Source organism: Mirounga leonina, unplaced genomic scaffold, assembly GCF_011800145.1.
Source record: "Mirounga leonina isolate KUSES-001 unplaced genomic scaffold, KU_Mleo_1.0 Mir_91, whole genome shotgun sequence".
Classification (NCBI taxonomy): Eukaryota; Metazoa; Chordata; class Mammalia; order Carnivora; family Phocidae; genus Mirounga; species Mirounga leonina.
In genome coordinates this window covers 44,734,135-44,755,575 of record NW_023270839.1, presented here as the reverse complement: position 1 = coordinate 44,755,575, position 21,441 = coordinate 44,734,135, and the positions used below count along the sequence as shown (strand labels likewise).

Sequence of the window (21,441 nt, the reverse complement as noted above, 5' to 3'; positions counted from 1 at the left end):
GCCCGATGTGGGGCTCGATCCCAGGACCCTTGGGATCATGACCTGAACCGAAGGCAGACGCTTAACGCCTGAGCCACCCAGGCGCCCTGGCATTTTCATTTTAAAAAGAAAAGCACCTACATGACAATCAGCATGATATCCTTAGTTTTAGAACATAGTACAAGCTATAAACTTTAAGCTATCTTTATTTGAGTCATGATGTGAATATAAAATATTTAAAAGGAAATATTTAAGGAAAATGATGATATGCTAAATCATTTAAAACTAGTTTAAAACAAATTTTAATTCTTAAATCCTCAAAATCTTTACCACCTCTATATAAGAGAAGCTAATAGAGAAAGCTTTTAAATTTAAAGAGCAATTATTAAAAAAGAAACCCATGCATCAGAGCTCATTAAAATATCTCAGTAAAGATGATGGTCGATTACAGTGGTTTCCAAAATGAAGTGCACATGGCACAAGGATCCACAAGGTGATGCACTGGTGTGGAAAAAAAAAAATGTAACTTGTGTTCTTTTTATTTTTTATCCCTTCCTTTTAAAATCTGTAGCTTTCGCATGTGTTTTATAATGTACATTATTGTTGCATTTCACAAGTACAGGCTTATTTATAGGCAACTTATGAAAATTATAAGGGTATTTATTTATAAAAAAAATTCTACCAATAGGAGTGAAAACTTTACAAAGTTGGGAAACTGCTTTTCCAGCTGACTAGCTAGCGAGCTTCAGTGCAGTGGGAGTGTGAGCACATGCATGCAGACATTAGGGAAAGTACCTTAAGCAAGGACTGTTTATAACTTTCCCGTTTCTTCTCTTCCTCCTTTTTGGCTACAACAGATGCCATACGCCTTTCTTCTTCCTAAAAGCAAAAAACGTTTACAAGTATTATTAAGTATTTAACCTCTTCTATGCGATTTCTTTGGTTCTACAAATCTAGTTTTCTTTGTGAGAAGCATACTACTTGCTAATATGCCTTCCTAGAAAGTTAGTCTTTTCCTCTTCTTTTTTCTTCCCAATTCTAAAGAACTGTGTGCTCTTAACTTTACTCCCAACTCTTGATGTGAGATGAACCCAGCTAATACAAGAAAGAAAATAGAATGAGAAGAGCAAGAAGCAACAGGGAAGCAGGTTTACATAGTTTTTCTTTGTATGCCATGTATTACAGTTTCACATATAAGACTTAAAAACTTTCTACTATAATGATAAAAATGACAAGAGTTATTTCTCACAACTTTTATTTGACCTATGGATGCAAACCAGAGCTTTTTAAATACTAAAACAAGTATGAAAGCCTTTTAAAACTCTCCATTGATATTAATAAATTATTCACCATTAATATTATTACTTTTACATTATCTTTAAGTTGATTTGGTCAGTCTAATTTCTTAAATTCTAAAAACCAGGGCGCCTGGGTGGCTCAGTTGGTTAAGCAACTGCCTTCGGCTCAGGTCATGATCCTGGAGTCCCAGGATTGAGTCCCGCATCGGGCTCTCTGCTTGGCAGGGAGTCTGCTTCTCCCTCTGACCCTCCCCCGTCTCATGTGCTCTCTCTCTCATTCTCTCTCAAATAAATAAATAAAATCTTTAAAAAAATAAAATAAAAAAAATAAATTCTAAAAACCATAAAATAACATTAGAGTTTAAAAAAAATTTCAAAAATCAGTCATAATTCCAACATACCGACTCATATCTTATCATTTCTGTATCACCTTACAGTATTAACTATAAACACATTTTTTCTTTTTTTTTAAGATTTTATTTATTTATTTATTTGAGAGAGAGAGAGAGAGAGAGAAACAGCATGAGAGGGGAGAGGGTCAGGGGGAGAAGCAGCCTCCCTGCTGAGCCGGGAGCCCGATGTGGGACTCGATCCCAGGACTCTGGGACCATGACCTGAGCCGAAGGCAGTTGCCTAACCAACTGAGCCACCCAGGTGCCCAATAAACACATTTTTTCAAGTTACAATCTGTATACACAGTGTGGATCATGTTTTTTCCCCTAAAGATTGTGAAATTTTAGTAAACTATAAACATGTAATTTAAAATTTTAGTATCAAAAGATTTGTAAGTATTCAAAATGATGTCACAATTTGAGAAAAACAATTCCTTCCTAAAGACGAGCTTGAATATATCTTCAGAGATAGGAAATCATAAAAAGTAATTTAGCACATTTGAAGGAGAACTCTTACAGAAATGAAAAATTATACAAACTGCAATGAAAAATCCAATGGAGGGGAGCTGAAGAGCATACTGTACACAGCTGAAGAGAGAATCAGGTAATGGAAAAACAGGTCAGAAGAAATTTTCCCATATGCTTTCATAGCACCCTATACTCCCCACTATAGCACTTAACCTGTTCCATTTTAATCTCTGCTACTCTCTCTCCCCTCTCCTACCCCAATATGTCTTTGAAGGTATGGACCATGTCAGCTCCTGGTACATCGTAGATAGTTAATAAATATATATTTGAAGAATTGATTATTAAATATACATCTTCATATATCTGTTCAACAATTTCCTAAAACTGGAACCACTAAATCAAATGGAAGACCTATTTCTAGGACTTCTGATATGTTTACAAATTGCCCTCCATAAGTGTGGCACTGATTTCCATCCCTACCAGAAGTCAGCATTTGATTTAAAACATGACAGATAGTCATAACAGCTGTTCACCAAATATTCCTGTGTCTTCTCACATCCAGGCAATATTGTAAGATGGCAATTCTTGCCCCTTATCAGTTAGGTGCTGTCATGTGACTTTCTTTGACCAATGTCAGATGAACAAAAGTGACATGTGTTTATTTCTGGAGGAAGTTTATTCGGGAGGAAGCTTTCAAAGACAATGTATGGGATAGCTGTTCTCTCTCTCACCTCTGCTATAGAACCTGCAAAGCTCCACATTGTGGGTACTTCGTAGGCCTTGGTTCTGGAATGAAGACAACACAGAGCAAAGTTTCCAGACCACATATATACATACATACTGCAGACAGGCAGTATGAACATGAAATAAACTTTGTTGCCTTAATCCACTGAGGTCAGAGAAGTTGTTTCTACAGCATCATCTAGCCTACCCTGACCAGTATATATATATCATGTTAGAATTAAGGAAGGACAAAGAGGCCGTGAAAATGTATTCAAGGGGGTGAGCCATTATAAATGCTTCTGAATACAAAGAAAAGACCTAGACTAAAGAAGGACATAAAAGTGCACAAAGAGAAATTACCACAAAGTTAAAAAGAAAACTAGAGATGCATCCACTGGAAGACTCTAATATTAGAAACAAGGTAATGAATACTCTGAGAAGGTTAATAATTTATACAAGGTCATACAGCTAGTGACAAAGCCAGATCAGGACCAGAAGACATAGCTTGTGAGAAATGGAATTTGTATTTTTATAATAAGGACATGTTTAAATGTATTTTATTAATTTTAGGAAGATAAAAAAGGTTAAAACTCAATAGTAATCTGCTATATGATTTAATTGTTTTAAAGGGAATGGAAATTGAATGTGACTTGTGAATTTAAAATCTTTTACGATATGGAAAATAGTTATTCTTGGTGTTCGAAGCTAAGCAGAGCTTCTGAGGTGAACTCAAGACATTCAGAAGCTTGATTCCTAGCTTCACAACGTAGCTGGACTAACAACTATATTAAACTCTTTTGTTCAGTAAGTACTGATTTGGTACCCATTAAGTATACCCTATTTCAGAACAAACTTTTTAAAAGAGCAAAATATATTGATGTTCAATTGTTGACTCATCTATAAAATGTGAACTAGAAACAGATTGGTTATTCAAAGAGCCAATTTCAAACAGTACTGGAAACTGTATGGATCACGTCCTACACATACTTAAGGGATGATTTCATCAGATTTTCAAAAAGAATTTGAGCTTCTATTAAAGGCAGTAGGACTTTAAAAGGAAGGCTAAACCTAAGAAAATTGGATACATGCCAAATCAACTCAAATATTGAGTGTTTTAAGGAATTTATACATCTAATGACTATATTTCAACCCAAATAATTATAGAGTAACTAAACTTGGAAACAAAAATTAAACCTCTAATTGTAAAGATAAGCTATAAATCTGTTGGTAAGAAGGAAAAAAAACTGTAAACTTCTGGCATCTTCATGATAATAGTTCAATTTCTGGGATAAAAGCCATATCCTTTATATAGCAAAGCAAAAGGATCTATCTAGGACCAAAAAATCTTTTTCCCTTACTTCAGTCTGTTATGAAGATAAAATGTAGAAATTATTTCAAAGTAATTAATAAGTACAGTGATTTAATAAGTGTTTGATAACTTAGATTATACTCTGTTAGCAGACTATTAAGGCCCTAAAACAATGCATATTTTATACAAGAAAAAGTTTTGCTCCAAATAAATAATAGTAGTCCTAATGTACACAGTAATTTATTATGTGGAATTAAAAAAAAAAATGGCAATGTGGGTTTTTAACCATATACTTTAAGATAGTTATAAAAGACATTGTTTTCCTTGACTACAACAAATATTAAAACAGACTTTAAAATCGGAGTTTTTGTCTAGAAGAGACAGTTCGTATCTTTCATTCAAATGATCTTTTTTTTTTATAACAGAGAAAACTGATCTTTCTAGGTCCTAGTTAATGTCAGAGTGAAGGATGGAAGCCGTATCACCTGACTTCTCTTGGCCCGGGGATATTAAGCCGTTAAATACTAGGTGGGGGAAAAGCCAGAACAAGCTAGGTTATGATACCATAACAACTTCAAAATTTACATTGGCTTACGACAAAAGTTTACTTCTTGATCATGCAAAGAACCCTGCAACCGTCCTCCTTGTAGTGCCTAAGTATTCCCAGGTGCTGTGATCCAATGGCATTTTCAATTCAATACATGCTCCCACAATGGCCATCACACAGGAGAAAAGTAGTGAAAATTACACATTGCATTTTTTTAAATTTTATTTTATCATGTTATGTTAAACACCATACATTACATCATTAGTTTTTGATGTAGTGTTCCATGATTCATTGTTTGCGTATAACACCCAGTGCGCCACACATTGGGTTTTAAACACTTCTGCCTGAAAATTACATACATTACTTCTGCTCACATTTCAAGGGCCAAAGCAAGTTGCACAACTACACTTAAGTTCAAAGGGGAAGGGAAATATAATCTCCCACCTGCCCAAAAGAGGAGGATCAAAATGTATCAGTAAGCATTAGTAACGGCTGCCACAACAGAAAACTCACTTCTGTCTCAGACTGCTCCAGTTTTTGGAGGGCAAATTGTAAACAAGGTCATATTAAGCCAACTGAATGTGCGTCTGAAGTGAAAACTTTATAAATTGTGAAACTGTGTCTATTTCAGAATTCTGAGAATAGTGTCTGTGTTAGCAAAATACTGCCTTAGAAATTAAAAGGAAAAAATCCTGCCCATCCTAGAATTGTCTATACAATGTCTATTCTCTATTCTACAATTGTCTATACACTGTCTATTCTCTTTTTTTTATGGACAGTTGTGAAGATATGTGAAGACCACTGTAATATCTTCCTTATGTCTTCTCCTCTGTCAACGAATTGTGCCAGGTTCTCTGGAAATACTCCAGTTTGTTGTCACCCCTCTAACACTAATAGTCCAGGTGTAATCTGACCATCGAAGAAAAAAATGGCGACTACTGTGTCTATTTTTCTGAATTCTCTATTTTGATAAATGATATTCTTTTAAACCACATAACTTCTAATAATCATATCTCACAATTAACTCAATCTGAACTTAATTTGCTAAGTCCCATCTCACATAAATCTGCATTTGTGCTGAGAATTGCTTGTTGTCATGGAGTCAAGTTCAGGATTTTCAATGTATCTATTTTTATCTTGCTAAATTCTGCTTGTTTTTCTACACTAGAGGTCAGCAAATTTTTTCTGTAAAGGGCCAGATAGTAAATATTTGGGCTTCGTGAGTCACAAAAGATCTCTATCACATGTTGTTTTTCTTTTCTTTACTTTCTTAATACAATGCTTTAAAAATATATAAACCATTCTTCTCTTGTTCAAAAACAGTCTGCAGGATGGATTTGGCCCACAGGCTACAGTTTGCCAAACCTTGCTGTAGATTATTGAGCTACTTTGGGATTCTGTTTTGATTAACCAGTATATCAGCATCTCCAAGTTCTCCAGTTCCTGTCAATCACATACTTTATCAGAATAAAAGAAATATTCTCATTCAGTCATTAACAAAAATCTTGAATCAAAGGGTCCCAAGGAAAAAGCCTCAAGGCACGCCAGTACAGACTTTTCTACAGGCTGGCATTAATCCATACTTCTTGTGCCATAGGAACGCTCGAATCACAAATTCACTTCACTATGTTGTCATACATCTTACTCAGAGCAGTATCGTAAAAGACTTTGTCAAAAGCTTTGCTTAAATACCCAAACACTATCTCTAACACTCCTCTGAGAGGGCTTATTTACAAAAGCTAAAATAGAAAATTAATTTTGTCGAGGATGAATTGTTTTTAGTGAACTAATGCTGCCTCCTAGTGACCAATCCCCTTAGTACTCACAACTCATCTAATAATCCAATTTCGAGTTCCTTCATACTCGGCATCAAGTTTACTGTCACGATTTGTGAAATTTATATTCTTTCCTTCTATGATAAAAAGACAGATTAGTTCATCTTACCTTGCAGGTACTCTACTATTCTACACTGCTTCTCCGATAAAACTTTCAAAGGTCTAGCCATTTATTCACTACGTTTATTCAATACTGTAGATCAAAGACTGGCAAACTCCAGTCCACAGGCCAAATCCGTCTGTCACCTATTTTTGTAAATAAAGTTTCATTCAACAGAGCCATGCGCATTCATTTATGTAGTGTCTATGCCTTCTTTCACACTACAGTGAGTTCAGTAGTTTTCAATAGAGACCGTACGGCCCCCAAAGCCTAAAATATTTACTATCAGACCCTCTACAGATAAAGTTTGCCAACCCCTGCTCTAGATCAAACTTCTCTGTTCACCTATCCTAGGCTTCACTTTCCTCATCTTAATATTTATTTCTACTCTTTACAGACTAAAAGCCATTCTTAACAGAGATAACAAAAGCAAAACAGGAACTGAGGCCATCGACTTCTATTCTCTCTTGGCCTCATATTATCTTTTGCCATTCCTCCAGATCAGCGCCCACCCCCCCCCACCGAAGCTCTCACTCTAACTTATCTCCCTGCTTCTCATCTCGCCCATCCTATCCTCCCCAATTCATCCCCTGGGCTGCTACCAAGATAGGCAATTTTTTTAATAGGCAAATATAATTTAACCACCTTAAATTCTTAGGGCTTCCTATTATGCCCAAGACAAAAGCGAAACTCTTCATTATGACAAAATGCCCTTCATGGCCTAGGCCTGGCCTGTCAGACACCCTTTGTCCTGCTACTCTCCTCCATGTATACTCAGTGCTCAGCCATGTTGAACTGCTATCAGTTGCTATATTCCCTTCCTTACCTCTCTCTGCATTTTGCATGCCTTCATTCTCCCTGGAACACTCTCCACAGATATATCTTCCTTCTTTTGAACCACTCTTCAAGCCCCAGTCAAGTATTTTCTCCTTTGGAACTTTTCCTATTTCTCTGGTAGACGTAGGGGTGCTTTACCCTTCAATTTTTTTAAAAATATTTTATTTATTTATTTGAGAGAGAGACAGGGATAGCGAGAGAAAGCACACGAGTGGGGAGGAAAGGGAGAAGCAGGCTCCCCAGTGAGCAGGGAGCCCAACGCGGGGCTCGATCCCAGGACCCCGGGATCATGACCTGAGCCGAAGGCAGACGCTTGACTGACTGAGCCCCCCAGGCACCCCTTTACCCTTCAGTGTTGCTGTGCTGTGCCTATGTACATGCTCACATGTGTGTGAGCGTATATACAAAAATATACATATCTATCAATTGATCTTCTCTAGCTTGGCATTTTGCATGATAACCTGTCTGCACTAGACAGTGAGTAACTTGAGGGCATGAATGAATTATGATTCTGATCTTGTCAGCTCTAATGTCTAATATAGATCCTACTATAGGAACTTTTCAGTTCAACGTGCCTAAGAATGCTCAGGAATTTTTTCATGGTGCTTGTAAGTCAAAAGAAATGTGTTAATAGCTCTGTTTACTCAGTAGTTAGTAAACAACTTATTAAGTGTTCAGGTTCTAGCAACTTAGTAGCCATTTGAAAAAATAATGATACATGTAAATTCAAAGAAAAAAATATACCTACCATTCTTAAAGAACCACAATTGCTTACCAATGAAATCTGTATAACTGTAGGACATTACACTACTTCTCAAGTACACTCTCAATCTCTCTCTCTTAGGTAAGTAAATAAATAAAGTCTTTAAAAAAAAAGCCTACTGAGAAAAAAGGTATGCTGTTTCAACAGTAAAGTTACTAAAAAGTCATAAATAAAAGGTAAGACTAAATACTATGAGTCCATACTGATATGAATAAATGAATAAACCAAAATTTTTATGAGGAATGGGATTACAAAGGGAAAGAGAATAACTTCACATGGAGAAGGCTGGCAGACATCATCTTAATTATGGTGGCCAACATCAATAAAGGGATAAATAGAATACCGTACCACTTGATAGGATGAAATGAGAAAAATCAAAATCATTTCTGTGATATTTATGCAAAAGTCTATAAAAATTGATCGTGAGGAAACATCAAAAAGCCTAAATTGAGGGTCCTTCCAGAAACTGCCCTGTAATCTTCATAAATGTTAGAGTCAAGACTTGAGAAACTGTTCCTGAAAAATAGTGATGAGGGAGACCTGACAACCAAATGCACCATATGCAATATATAATTCCAAACCGGACTGTTTAGCTACACAGAAATTATTAACATAATTGGTAAAATTTGAGAGTGGTGTGAGAATTAGACACTAGTAATTATTCAGTGTTTACTTCCTAATTTTGTTGGTTATGTTGTGTTTATATAGGAGAATGTCTTTGCTTGCAGAACACACACACTAAAGTGTTCAGGATTGTTAGGTAATCCAATCAGCAGCTTACCCTCAAATAGTTCAAGAAAAAAAAGTACAGTTTGCTACTGTACTTACAACTGTTCTGTAACTCTGAAATTGTTTCCATTAATTCTAGAAAATGGAAATTTTGAACCTATAATGACAAAGAGTAAATCAGTGGTTGCCTGGGCATGGAGGTTGGGTGGGGAGGGGTGGAAAGGAGGGATAACAAAGGAGCATGAGGAAACTTTTTTGGGTAGTGGATTATGAAAAAGCTTGACTATGGTGATGTTTCACAGGTGATATACATGTTGAAATTTATCAACTTGTACAGTTAACATGTGCAATTAATTTTATGCCCATTATACCTCAAGTAAAGCTTTTAGTAAGACATGAATTTTTTTTTAAATTTCTCAAATTAAACTGTGAAGAAGCAGATGTACAATCCCGCTCTGTGTTTAGCAGAACAGCTGGCCCTGCTCCCATCCCAGGTGATTTTCTCTCATTTCTCACCAGGCAAACACTCATGGAATGTACAAAGACAATGATTATATATAGCATCATTCTCCTTTATTTCAGGCATGGAAGTAGATAAACTTCACTCATTTAAGACTTTAATGAACATTACTACATTCTCAGCACTGTGTGAGACAGGGAAGGAAAGGAAATAAACATGTATAGGATATCTGTATATATATCAGGCAAGGAAGAAGAATGGCTTCTGACCTTAAGGATTGTATACATCAGCTGGGTAGGCAAGACTGACAGATAAGTTCACTGTGAGAAACATAATATATAATTAAGTACTAATTTATATAAATGAGTTAGCTTCATTTCTTACCCCATCCATTTCAACCTCACCAGGAAGAGTAATTGTTAAGTACCAAAGATGCTTAATTAAGAAACACATGGAGGGACGTGTGGGTGGCTCAGTCAGTTAAGTGTCTGTCTTTGGTTCAGGTCATGATTCCAGGGTCCTGGGATCAAGCCCCGCATCGGGCTCCCTGCTCAGTGGGGAGTCTACCTTTCCCTCTGCCTGCTGCTCCCCCTGCTTATGCTCTCTCTCTCTGACAAATAGATAAATAAAATCTTTGGGAAAAAAAAGAAACACATGGAGATAAGGGTGAAAGTATGAAACCGTGTTTACAGGATAGATTTGAACAAGCTGAGGACAAAGAACTGTATCTCCATGCTGGAACAAAAAGAGGCAGAGCCCCCAGAAGACCCCTGGCATTAACGAATTCATCAACACTTGTAACTATCCGCTGGTCACCTGAGATGTCCATGATATTGCTGAGACAGAAATGTAAAATGCACACATTGTGAAAATGGCTATAGGCAATGAGTCAATTGGCATTGAATAAACTTAGCTGACCACTCAGAATCCACATCAAAATTAGCAGAGTCTAGAAGTCACAAAACAAGTGGAGGCTTAGGATATTTTTCTAGCTCTGAGATTATCAAACTGAGATCATTAATAGATGATATCTGAGATAGTAAAATGTTCAAATAAATCTGATATATGCAATGAAAATTAAGGCAAATTTCTTTATTACAGAACTCCTAAAAGCCTATAATATGCAAATGTGCACTGTACACCTAAAAGGTGCATATATAGCATTTTGCTTAGATCAGGAGTCATATTAAAACATCGAAGTATAGAACATACCTAACATGCAGATAGAATGAATAAAAAAGAGCTATTTTGAGAGGTATGGCGTCAATAACAAGCACAACAGCTCCATGCGATGCTTCCTATGAGCCTCATGCTGTTCTAAGGTTTAGGGCTTTATTTTATCTTGACAACAACCCTGACATAATTATGAACCCCCCCCGCCCCCCATTACTTTGAGGAAAATGAGATACAGAAAGGTTAAGTAAATTGCCACAGGTCATTTGGCTAGAAAATGGTCAAGCCAGGATTGAGACTCAAGCAGTCTGGCTTTGGCACCCATGTTCTGAAACATTACATTACATAACTTAATGCCATTCTTACTCATCCATTCCAAGATAAATTTTTAGTTGGGTATTAGCCAGAATAAAAAACAATCATGATGATTAATTTAAATAAAACAACTGTGGTGATCAAACAATCATGATGACTAATTAATTATTAGTTTAAAAAAAAAACCTGTTAAAAAGGAAACCACAGACCCAAAATGGCATCACTTAAGTTAAGGCCACAAGCCAGTAAACCAAGACTTACTACCTAACCTAACTGTAGTTTAGACGCCCCCAGAAATGTAATCTGTAACCAGTCAACCTGTGAATTTCCTGGTCAGGACTAGGAAATTTACTGATAGGCCCCTTCCCTTCCCTTTAGAAGGGTGACCTTGCCTAAAACAATGGATCCTTTGCCAATAATTTCCCTTTTTCCACTCCCCCTCTACCTTTAAAAACCTTCCTTTTTCTGTAGTCATTGAGAGCTCCCCTCCACTTGCTAGACGGGATGCTGCCCAATTTATGAATTGATTAATAAAGCCAATTAGATCTTTTAAATTTACTCAGTCGAATTTTTTGTTATTTAACAGCCCTGAATGAAATTGGGAATAAGGGACAGGTGGTAAAATATTTGTAATTGTAATTATGAATTATATAGTCATGATAATCCATAGTTTATTAAAACTAAGAAGCATTTCTAAGCAAAGAATATGCACCCAGTCTCTTAATCCACAGTAAAGACAAGATGGTAAGCACTTCAGAAGAGCTCTCACCGTGACTCTCTTCATATCCAGCTGGCGCAGCTGCATCATATTCTGAAGGATAGTGTGTTTGTACCATGACTCTTGAGCTATTGGATTGCCATCAAAAGTGATGTCTGAGAGAGAAGAAGAGTCAGCAAGGCAGCAAACACTTTCAAAACTGCAGGAGAGACAGAAACCACTGGATTATTGTGAGACCTTCCAATAGTACTTTCATTTATTTAATATACATTATTATTTTAGAATAGTTTTAGATTTACAGAAAAATTAAGATAATACAGAGTTCCCATATACTCCGCACTCAGTTTTCCCTATTATTAACATCTTGTAGTAGTATTGTACATTTTTTTTACAATTAATTTACAATTATTTACAAATAATTTACAAATCATTCATTCATTCCTTACTTTCTGGCACTATAAGATTCTCTAGACTCATATTATTTCCTACCCCAGTCCTAGAATCAAACATTTCTCCAAGGAGTCATGGTTCCTTTTATTGGAGAATGGTACTAGAACCAAAGATCTGGTGGCTAGGTATACTTTTCGCCACTGGGGTGTCATTTTTTTCATGTCTTCTGATGACAAAGCAAGGAAATATATGTGTGCATACTAACCTGTGTGTATACATATTATCTGTAATATGTAACATCTATGTCTATATTAAGCTAAACATGAGTTCACACTGATGTTCCCCAACTCTAATCTGTTATCAAAAGGATCACTCTAGCCTCTTTCCCTTGCTTATCTGTAAATTCCTACTCCAACAAGGAGAAATCTCTCACCAGCTCTGATCCATTTACTTAATTGTTCAATTCTAGAACATATACATAGTGGTATCAGAATTTTCAACCTGAATCCCCATGGGAAACAACTTTATGAAGTATAGCCGTTATGTGTAATTCCTTTAGCATTTAGTCTTACACATTCATTTCAAAGTTACTTAGGTCAGCACCTCCCCTCCCGCCACCCCTTTCAACAGGCTGTTTCATACAGTTGAAATACACTTAGCTTCTCTTGTCATAGTCTATATTCATTCCTTCCTGGAATCCTCTAACCTCCTAAATATTTTAATTTGCATACATTAAGGTTCACTCTGTGCTTTAAAGTTCTGTGGGTTTTGACAAATGCATAAGTATCATACAGAATAGCTCCATGACCCTAAACAATCCTATTCAACCCTCCTCTCTCCCTCAATCTCTGGCAACCACTCATCTTCTTACTATGAAGTTTTGCCTTTTCCAGAATGCCATATAGCTGGAATCATACAGAATATAGCCTTTTCACACTGACTTCTGTCACTTTGCAATATGCACTTAAGGTTCTGCCATGTCTTTTTGTGTCTTCAGAGAGCACATGCTCTCTCTCTTTTATCACTGAGTAATATTCCATTGTCTGGATGTACCACAATCTGTTTATCCATTCACCTACTGAAGACATCTTGGTTGCTTCCAGATTTTAGTGATTATGAATAATGTTGCTATAAATATTTATCTGCAGGTTTTTGTGTGAACATAAGTTTTCAACTCAAACTGGGTAAATACTTAAGATTGCAATTGCTGGATTATATTGTAAGACTAAGTTTAGCTTTGCGAGAAACTGCCAAACTGTCTTCCAACGTGGCTATAACATCTTGCATTCCTACCAGCTCCACATTCTCATGAGCATTTGGTATTTGTCAGGTTGGTTTTTTTTTTATATCAGTCATTCCAGTAGGTGTGTAGTGGTGTCTCATTATTTTAAAATGCAATTCCCTAATGTCAAAGGATGTTGAACGTTTTTTTCATATGCATATTTGCCATCTGTATATCTTCTTTGCATTTATAGTTCTTGTGCCCATTTTTTAATTGAGTTGCTTCCTTATTTTTGAGCTTGTGCTCATCATGACAAGGGCATTCCTTAACCCTCCCCTACCACCGTTCCCCTCTGGAAACCATCAGTTTGTTCTCTATAGTTAAAAGTCTATTTTGGGGGCACCTGGGTGGCTCAGTTGGTTAAGCGACTGCCTTCGGCTCAGGTCATGATCCTGGAGTCCCGGGATTGAGTCCTGCATCGGGCTCCCTGCTCGGCAGGGAGTCTGCTTCCCCCTCTGACCCTCCTCCCTCTCATGCTCTCTGTCTCTCATTCTCTCTCTCACAAATAAATAAAATTAAAAAAAAAAAAAGTCTATTTTTGGTTTGCCTCTCTTTTTTTCCCTTTACTCATTTATTTTGTTTCTTAAATTCCACATAAGACTGAAATCATATGGGATTTGTCTTTCTCTGACTGACATTTCATTGAGCATAATACTCTCTACCTCCATCCATGTCACTGCAAATGGCAAGATTTCCTTCTTTTTTATGGCTAATATTCCATTGTGTGTGTGTTTGTATATATATGTGTGTGTGTGTGTGTGTGCATATATATATATATATATATATGCACACACACACACACACACACATCTTTTTTATCCACTCATCAATCAGTGGACACTTGGGTTGCTTCCATATCTTGGCTATTGTAAATAATGCTGCTATAAATATAGGGATGCATGTATCCCTTTGCTTTAGCGTTTTTGCATCCTTTGGGTAAATACATAGTGCAATTGCTGAATCATAAGGTAGTTCTATTTTTAACTTTTTGAGGACTCTTCATACTGTTTTCCATAGTGGCTACACCAATTTGGACTCCCACCAACAGTGTACAAGGGTTCTTTTTTCTCCGCATCCCTAACAACACCTGTTGTTTTTGTGTTGTTGAATTTTTGTATATCATGGATATATATAAAATATACCTATATACATATAATTTAACAGATTATAAGATTTGTGAATATCTCTCCTAGTCTGTGACTTGTCTTTTCACTTTCACTTTCACTTTCTTAATAGTGCCTTTCACAGGGCAGAAGTTCTTAATTTTAATGATGCCCAACTTATCAATTTTCTTTCATGTATCATGGTCTTGGTGTTATATTTAAAAATTCATCACCAAACCCAAGAATGCCTAGATTTTCTCCTAAGTTTTCTTCTAAAAGTTCTATAGCTTTGTGTCTTATATTTAATCTACAATCCATTTTGAGTAAGTTTTATAAAAGGTATAAAGTCTATGTCTAGATTCTTAATGTGAATATCCAATTTTTCCAGTATCATCTTGAAAAGACTACCCTTTCTCTATTGAATTGCCTTTGCTCCTCTGTCAAAGATTACTTGACTATATTTGTGTGAATCTGTTTCTAGGCCCTCTATTCTTTTCCATTGATATATATGTCTACTCTTTCACCAATACTACACTGTCTTGATTACTGTACCTTAACAGTTAAGTCTTGAAATAGGTTAGTGTGAGTCCTCCAATTGTGTTCCTCAGTATTGTGTTGCTATTCTAGGTCTTAGCTTTCACATCAAACCTTAGAATCCATTCGTTGAGATCAACTTGCTGGGATTTTGATTGGGACTTTATAAAAATTGAGGTATAATTGACATACACTATATTAATTTCAGGTATATAACATAATAATTCAATATTTATATAGATTGTGAAATGACCACCACAATATGTCTAGTATAACACCCATCTCCATACAGTTACAAAATTTTTTCACAGAATTTTTTTCTTGTTTAAGAACTTTTAAGATCTACTCTCTTAGCAATTTTCAAATATGCAACACAGTATTATTAATAGTAGTCCATATGCTATACATTACATTCCCATGACTAATTTATTTTATAACTGAAAGTTTGTATCTTTTGACTTCCTTCATCCATTTCACTCCCTGCCAGCCCATGCCTCTGGCAACCACCAATCTGTTAACTGTATGTATTAGCTCATTTTGCTTTTTTGTTGTTGGTTTTTGTTTTTGTCTTTAGATTCCACATATAAGTAAAACCATATGGTATTTGTTTTTCTCTGTCTGACTTACTCCACTTAGCATAATGCCCCAAAGTCCACCCATATAGTTGCAAATGGCAAGATTTCATTCTTTTTTATGGCTGAATAATATATATCCATTACATATATCTCGATCTATCTATTCATCTATCCAGTTATCCATCCTACATTTTCTTTATCCATTCATCTGTCCATTGACACTTTTTTTTTTTTTTAAGGAGGAGAAAGTGCACAAGTGGTGGGGAGGGGCAGAGGTAGAGAAAGAATCTTAAGCAGGCTCCGTGCCCAGCGTGGAGCCTGACATAGGGCTCGATTTTACAATCCTGAGATCATGACCTGAGCCAAAATCAAGAGTGAGACGTTTAACCAACTGAGCCACCCAAGTGCCCCTGTCCATGGACACTTAGTTTCCAAATCTTGGCTACTATAAATAATGCTGCAATGAACATACAGATATCTCTTCAAGTTAGTGCTTTCATTTTCTTTGGATAAATACCCAGAAGTGGAATTACTCAATCATATGGTAGTTCTATTTTTAATTTTTTGAAGACTTTCCATTTTTAAAGGGAATACTCATTTTTCTAAATAATACCCCAGAGCAGGTTAGTAAAAATCATCTATATTAGAATCATCCTCATTCAATGACTATTCAAATAACTAATGTAGGGCGCCTGGGTGGCTCAGATGGTTAAGGGTCTGCCTTTGGCTCAGGTCATGATCCCAGAGTCCTGGGATCGAGTCCCGCATCGGGCTCCCTGCTCCTTGGGAGCCTGCTTCTCTCTCTCTCTCTGTCTCTCATGAATAAATAAATAAATAAATAATCTTAAAAAAAAATAACTAATGTAAACATTTAGACCTAAAAATACTTTCTTTACTAAGGCACTATATTGAATATCTCTTTCTTCCTGTTTTAAGAAAAGCTAGAGGATATAGAATATTTATGGTATAAAAAATAAATAATATGTTGGCAATTAAGGTCAAGGCAAGGTCTATAGCAAGAATAAAGTTCATTATTTTTTTATTGTCACATTTAAATATTTCTTCCATGTTTCCTCTCACTCAAGGTAAAAAGATCCTCTCCTATCAATTATTTTACCTTAGAGATTATTTTTACCATCTAATAGGTATATCTCACAATTCATACACTTGCTATGGTTTTTGAGACATGTTTAGATAATTATGGGAAGACATTTTCCCCCAGTTTTACTGAGAAATAATTGACATACATCATTATATAAGTCTAAGGCATACAGCATAATACTTAGATTTATATGTATTGTAAAATGATGACAATAATAGGTTCAGCTAACATCCATTTATCTCATATAGACACAATAACAAAGAAAAGAAAGAACAAAAAAGAGAAGAAAAAATTTCCTCCTGGTGATGAGAACTCATAGCATTTTCTTTTCTTTTTTTTTCTTAAGTAGGCCCCATGCCCAGCATGGAGTCCAACATGGGGCTAGAACTCACAACCCTGAGATCAAGACCTGGAGATCAAGCATCAGAAGTTTAACCAACTGAGCCATCCAGGTACCCGCACAGCATTCACTCTCTTAACAACTTTCCTATATATCATACAGCAGTGTTAGCTGTGATCATCATATAATATTTTACATCCCTAGTACTGATTTATCTTTTTTTTTAAGATTTATTTATTTATTTTACGGAGAGAGAGAGGATGAGAGAATCCATGTGTGGGGGGAGGGGCAGAGAAAGAGAATCTTCAAGCCGACTCTGTGCTGAGCGTGAAGCCTAACACGGGTCTTAGTCCCACAACTCATGAGATCATGACCTGAGAAGAACCAAGAGTCAGACACTTAACCAACTGAGCCACTCAGGTGCCCCAGTACCAATTTATCTAATAACTGGAAGTTTGGACCTTTTGACCACCTTCTTCCAATTCCCCCTCCACCTCTAGTAACCACAAGTCCGATCTCTTTTTCTGTGAGCTTGGTTTTTGTTTTTGCTTTTAGATTCCACATATAGATGAGATCATACAGTACCTATCAGTCTTTCTCTGTCTGACTTATTTCAATTAGCATAATGCTTCAGGGTCCATCCATGTGGTCACGAATGGTAGGATTTCCTTACTTCTTATGGCTGAATAATATTCAGGTATATTCATGTATGTATATAAACCATAACTTCTTTATCCATTCATCCATCTATGGAACACTTGTTTCCATGGCTTGGTTATTGTAAAAATCTTGCTGTGAACAGGGCAGTGCAGATATCTTTTAAGTTAGAGTTTTCATTTCCTCTGGGTATATTTCCAAGAGGTGAAATAGCTGGATCATATGATAGCTCTGTTTTTAATTTTCTGAAGCTCCTCCATACTGTTTTCCATAGTGGTTGTATGAATTTACAATCCCACCAACAGTGCACAGGGTTCCCTTTTCTCCACATCCATACCAGCATTTGTTATCTCTTGTCTTTTTGATGATGGTCATTCTAACAAGCATGAGGTGATAACTCATTATGGTTTTAATTTGCATTTCCCTTGAGCATCTTTTCATATACCTGTTGGCCTTTTGTATATCTTCTTTGAAGAAATGTCTATTCAGGTCCTTTGCCCATTTTTAAATTGGGTTATATGTTTTTTTGCTATTGAGCTGTATGTGTTCTTTATATATTTGAGATATTAAGCCTTTATCAGATAAGTGGTTTACAGATATTTTTCCCATTGCATAGGTTATCTTTTCACTTTGTTGATGGTTTCTTTTGCTGATGCTAAAAAGAAGCTTTTTAGTTCAATGCAGTACTACTTGTTTATTTTTTATTTTGTTGCTTTTGCTTTAGGTGTCATATTTTAACACAGGGCTTGAACTCACGATCCTAAGATCAAGAGTTGGACGCTTAACCAACTGAGCCATCCAGGTGCCCCCCCAGATCTTACATTTAAGTTTTTAATCCATTTTGAGTTAATCTTTGTGAGTGGTGTAAGATAGGAGTCCAGTTTCATTCTTTTACATGTGAGTATCCAATTTTCCCAGTACCATTTATTGAAGAGGCTGCCTTTTCTCCATTGAGTAATCTTAGCTCCCTTGTCAAATATAAGCTGACCTGTTATACTTAGGTTTATTTCTGAGCTCTTAATTCTATTCCATTGGTTGAACTGTCTGTTTTTATTCTAGTACCATACTGTTTTGATGACTATGGCTTTATAGTGTAGCTTGAAATCAGGAAATGTGATGCCTTCTGTTTTGTTATTCTTTCTCAGGATTTCTCTGGCTATTTCAGGGACTTTTGTGGTTCTAGATAAATTTTAGGACTGTTTTTTGACTTCTGTAAAAAATGCTACTGGAATATTGATAGGGAATGCATTGAATCTATATATGGCTTTTGGTAGTATTGACATTTGAACAGTATCAATTGGGAAGGCATTTTTAAAAGGCCAGTGAATACAGGTGAAAATGAGAGTTCATTAAGTTAAAATTAACAATCACTACAAGCATAAATAAACTTGAACAAACATTGTAATTTTTCCCACCTAGCATTAACAAAATTATTTCTTCCCATCAATATAAAATATCTCAGAATAGTTTCTGGTGTTTAAAGGATGTTTAAAAAAATGCTTCTCTTCTTCCCTGACAGTTGTTTCCATAAGGCTAAAATCAAATAAAGATGCTTCTGATAATTTCAAAACTGAAACACAAGGCAAATTTGTTTTTCTTCTACAGTGTTAAGTGAATGAAGTCATCATCTTCCATCCACAAATCTGCTTCTCTATGTATATTTCTTATCTGATAAATAATGTCACCACCAAGTCAGTTGCTAAGGAACAATCTCTTACTCAGAAATTGATGCCTGAGAATGCAAACTGGGAAGAGTCATCAAGGGATTTTAAGCAAGGGAGGGGGGTTCTAATAGGATTAGAATAATTAGTAATTATTAGAATAATTAGTAACATTATGGGAGGTATAAAGGAAAGAAATGAGTTAAGAGCAAAAAACTAATTAGAGATTGCAATAAGTAAAGGTAAAAAAAAGAGAAAGGGTCTAACACATCAAAAACTAAGGTAGAAGCCATGAGAATAAAGAAGAGAGGATAGGTTCTGTGGAAGCCAGGGTGTAGCATGTACAGAAACTAGTACTTCTTTGAATGTGAGGAAGAGAGGACTCTAGAATAACACCCAGGTTTCTCTCTTGGGTTAATGATTGGGTGGTGGTTACAAGGACATATACTTTGTCAAAATTCCTTAAAGTCTACACTTAAAATGGGTGTTTTTTATTACATGTAAATTATATATCAGTATATCAATTTACAAATAAAAAAATAAAAAATTTAAATATACGAAAAAATACATATTTGACAGATCATCTTTTCATGTATCAGGTCTCTTTTATCTGGAACAGTATGTTATAATGGTGACCCATGGCTGTGAGGACATGTTTCAAAAAAGCTTTCAATAAGTTTTCCTCCAACTACCACAGGATAGGATACTAAGTTCAAACTTTAAGAAATTAAGTAATGTGAAAAGGAGAGGCAACAGAGCCAGTAGAGGCAAGAGAACTCTTCTATGCTGAAGAGCATTTTTCTTCAATGGCCCAGCATATCTAAACAGAATTAAACTGTAAGGTTCTTGAGGGCTAAAAATGTGCTGTGAACACTATCCCAAAACCTAACATAGTGCCTAGCATCTAGTTAAGTGTGGGATAAAGTTTTGGTGAATGAATGAAAGAATATGATAAATGGACATGATTTCAAAAGGCTTATCCTTGACATAAAAATTAATAAATAATTTTTCTTACATTAGTCTTAGAATTATTTAAGAGATATCATGCTATCAGGAATCATTATGATCTGATATCTGTCACTAATCAGGTAAGTGTACTGAAAAGTGGAAATAATACATCCAGAAGCATAGAGAGGCTGGAAAACTTCATTTTATTGTAGGTAAATCCTGATTTTGTTATTTACTTATTTTTTTAAGATTTTATTTACTTGAGAGAGAGAGAGCACAAGCAGGGGGAGTGGCAGAGGGAGAGGGAGAAGCAGGTCCCCCCACCCCCCAGCAGAGAGCCCACCATGGGGCTTGATCTCAGGACTCCGAGATCATGACCTGAGCCAAAGGCAGATGCTTAACCGACTGAGCCACCCAGGCGTCCCTATTGTTATTTAATATTTATTTACAAGTTGGACTGCAGAGAGTCTATGATTTCTTTCTTTTTTTTTTTTTAAGATTTATTTATTTAGGGGCACCTGGGTGGCTCAGTCGGTTAAGCGTCTGCCTTCGGCTCAGGTCGTGATCGCAGGGTCCTGGGATCGAGCCCCACATCGGGCTCCCTGCTCAGCAGGGAGCCTCCTTCTTCCTCTGCCTACTTGTGCACACTCTCTCTCTCTGACAAGTAAATAAAATATTTTTAAAAAAAGATTTATTTATTTTAGAGAGGAAGTGTGAGTGGGGGAGGGTGCAGAGGGAAAGGGAAAGAGAATCCTGAGGAGACTCTGAGCTGAGTGCAGAGCCTGATGTGGGGCTCAATCCCACCACCCTGAGATCATGACTTGAGCCAAACCAAGAGTCGGATGCTCAGCTGACTGAGCCACCGAGGCGCCTATGAGTCTATGATTTATTTCTTACTGCAAGCATAATTTTAAACTAAAATGACTGTAACTTTTCCTAGCCCTAACGCTCAAGTATTCCTTTGGGGAATGTAATTAGTCCAATAATTACCAAATGGGCAGTGTTAAACACAAAACTACACGGTATCTTCACTGAATTAAAATATAAAGCACATTAGTGAATATAGAAGAAAATCCTATGTCCAGGGAATGTAGTCATTATGAAGTACTTCAGAGATCTAGAAGACCTGCTGATGCCCACCTGGTCTATGTCTATAATTCAAACACAACCAAAGAGGCACCAGGAGTAGGAAAATCATTACAA

General features: G+C 36.2%; 1 protein-coding gene across 5 annotated transcripts in view; it reads right to left on the bottom strand.

Moving 5' to 3' along the window:
• Nucleotides 1-21,441, bottom strand: part of LRRC49 (leucine rich repeat containing 49) — a 178,889-nt gene that overhangs the window by 70,021 nt on the left and 87,427 nt on the right. For all 5 annotated transcript variants that reach the window (XM_034994748.1, XM_034994745.1, XM_034994746.1 and 2 more), the window contains 2 exons: nt 11,698-11,845; nt 775-858 (listed from right to left, as the gene is read on the bottom strand). In XM_034994748.1, the coding sequence (XP_034850639.1) occupies nt 775-858; nt 11,698-11,845 (232 nt within the window). The remainder of the gene's footprint in view (nt 1-774; nt 859-11,697; nt 11,846-21,441) is intronic.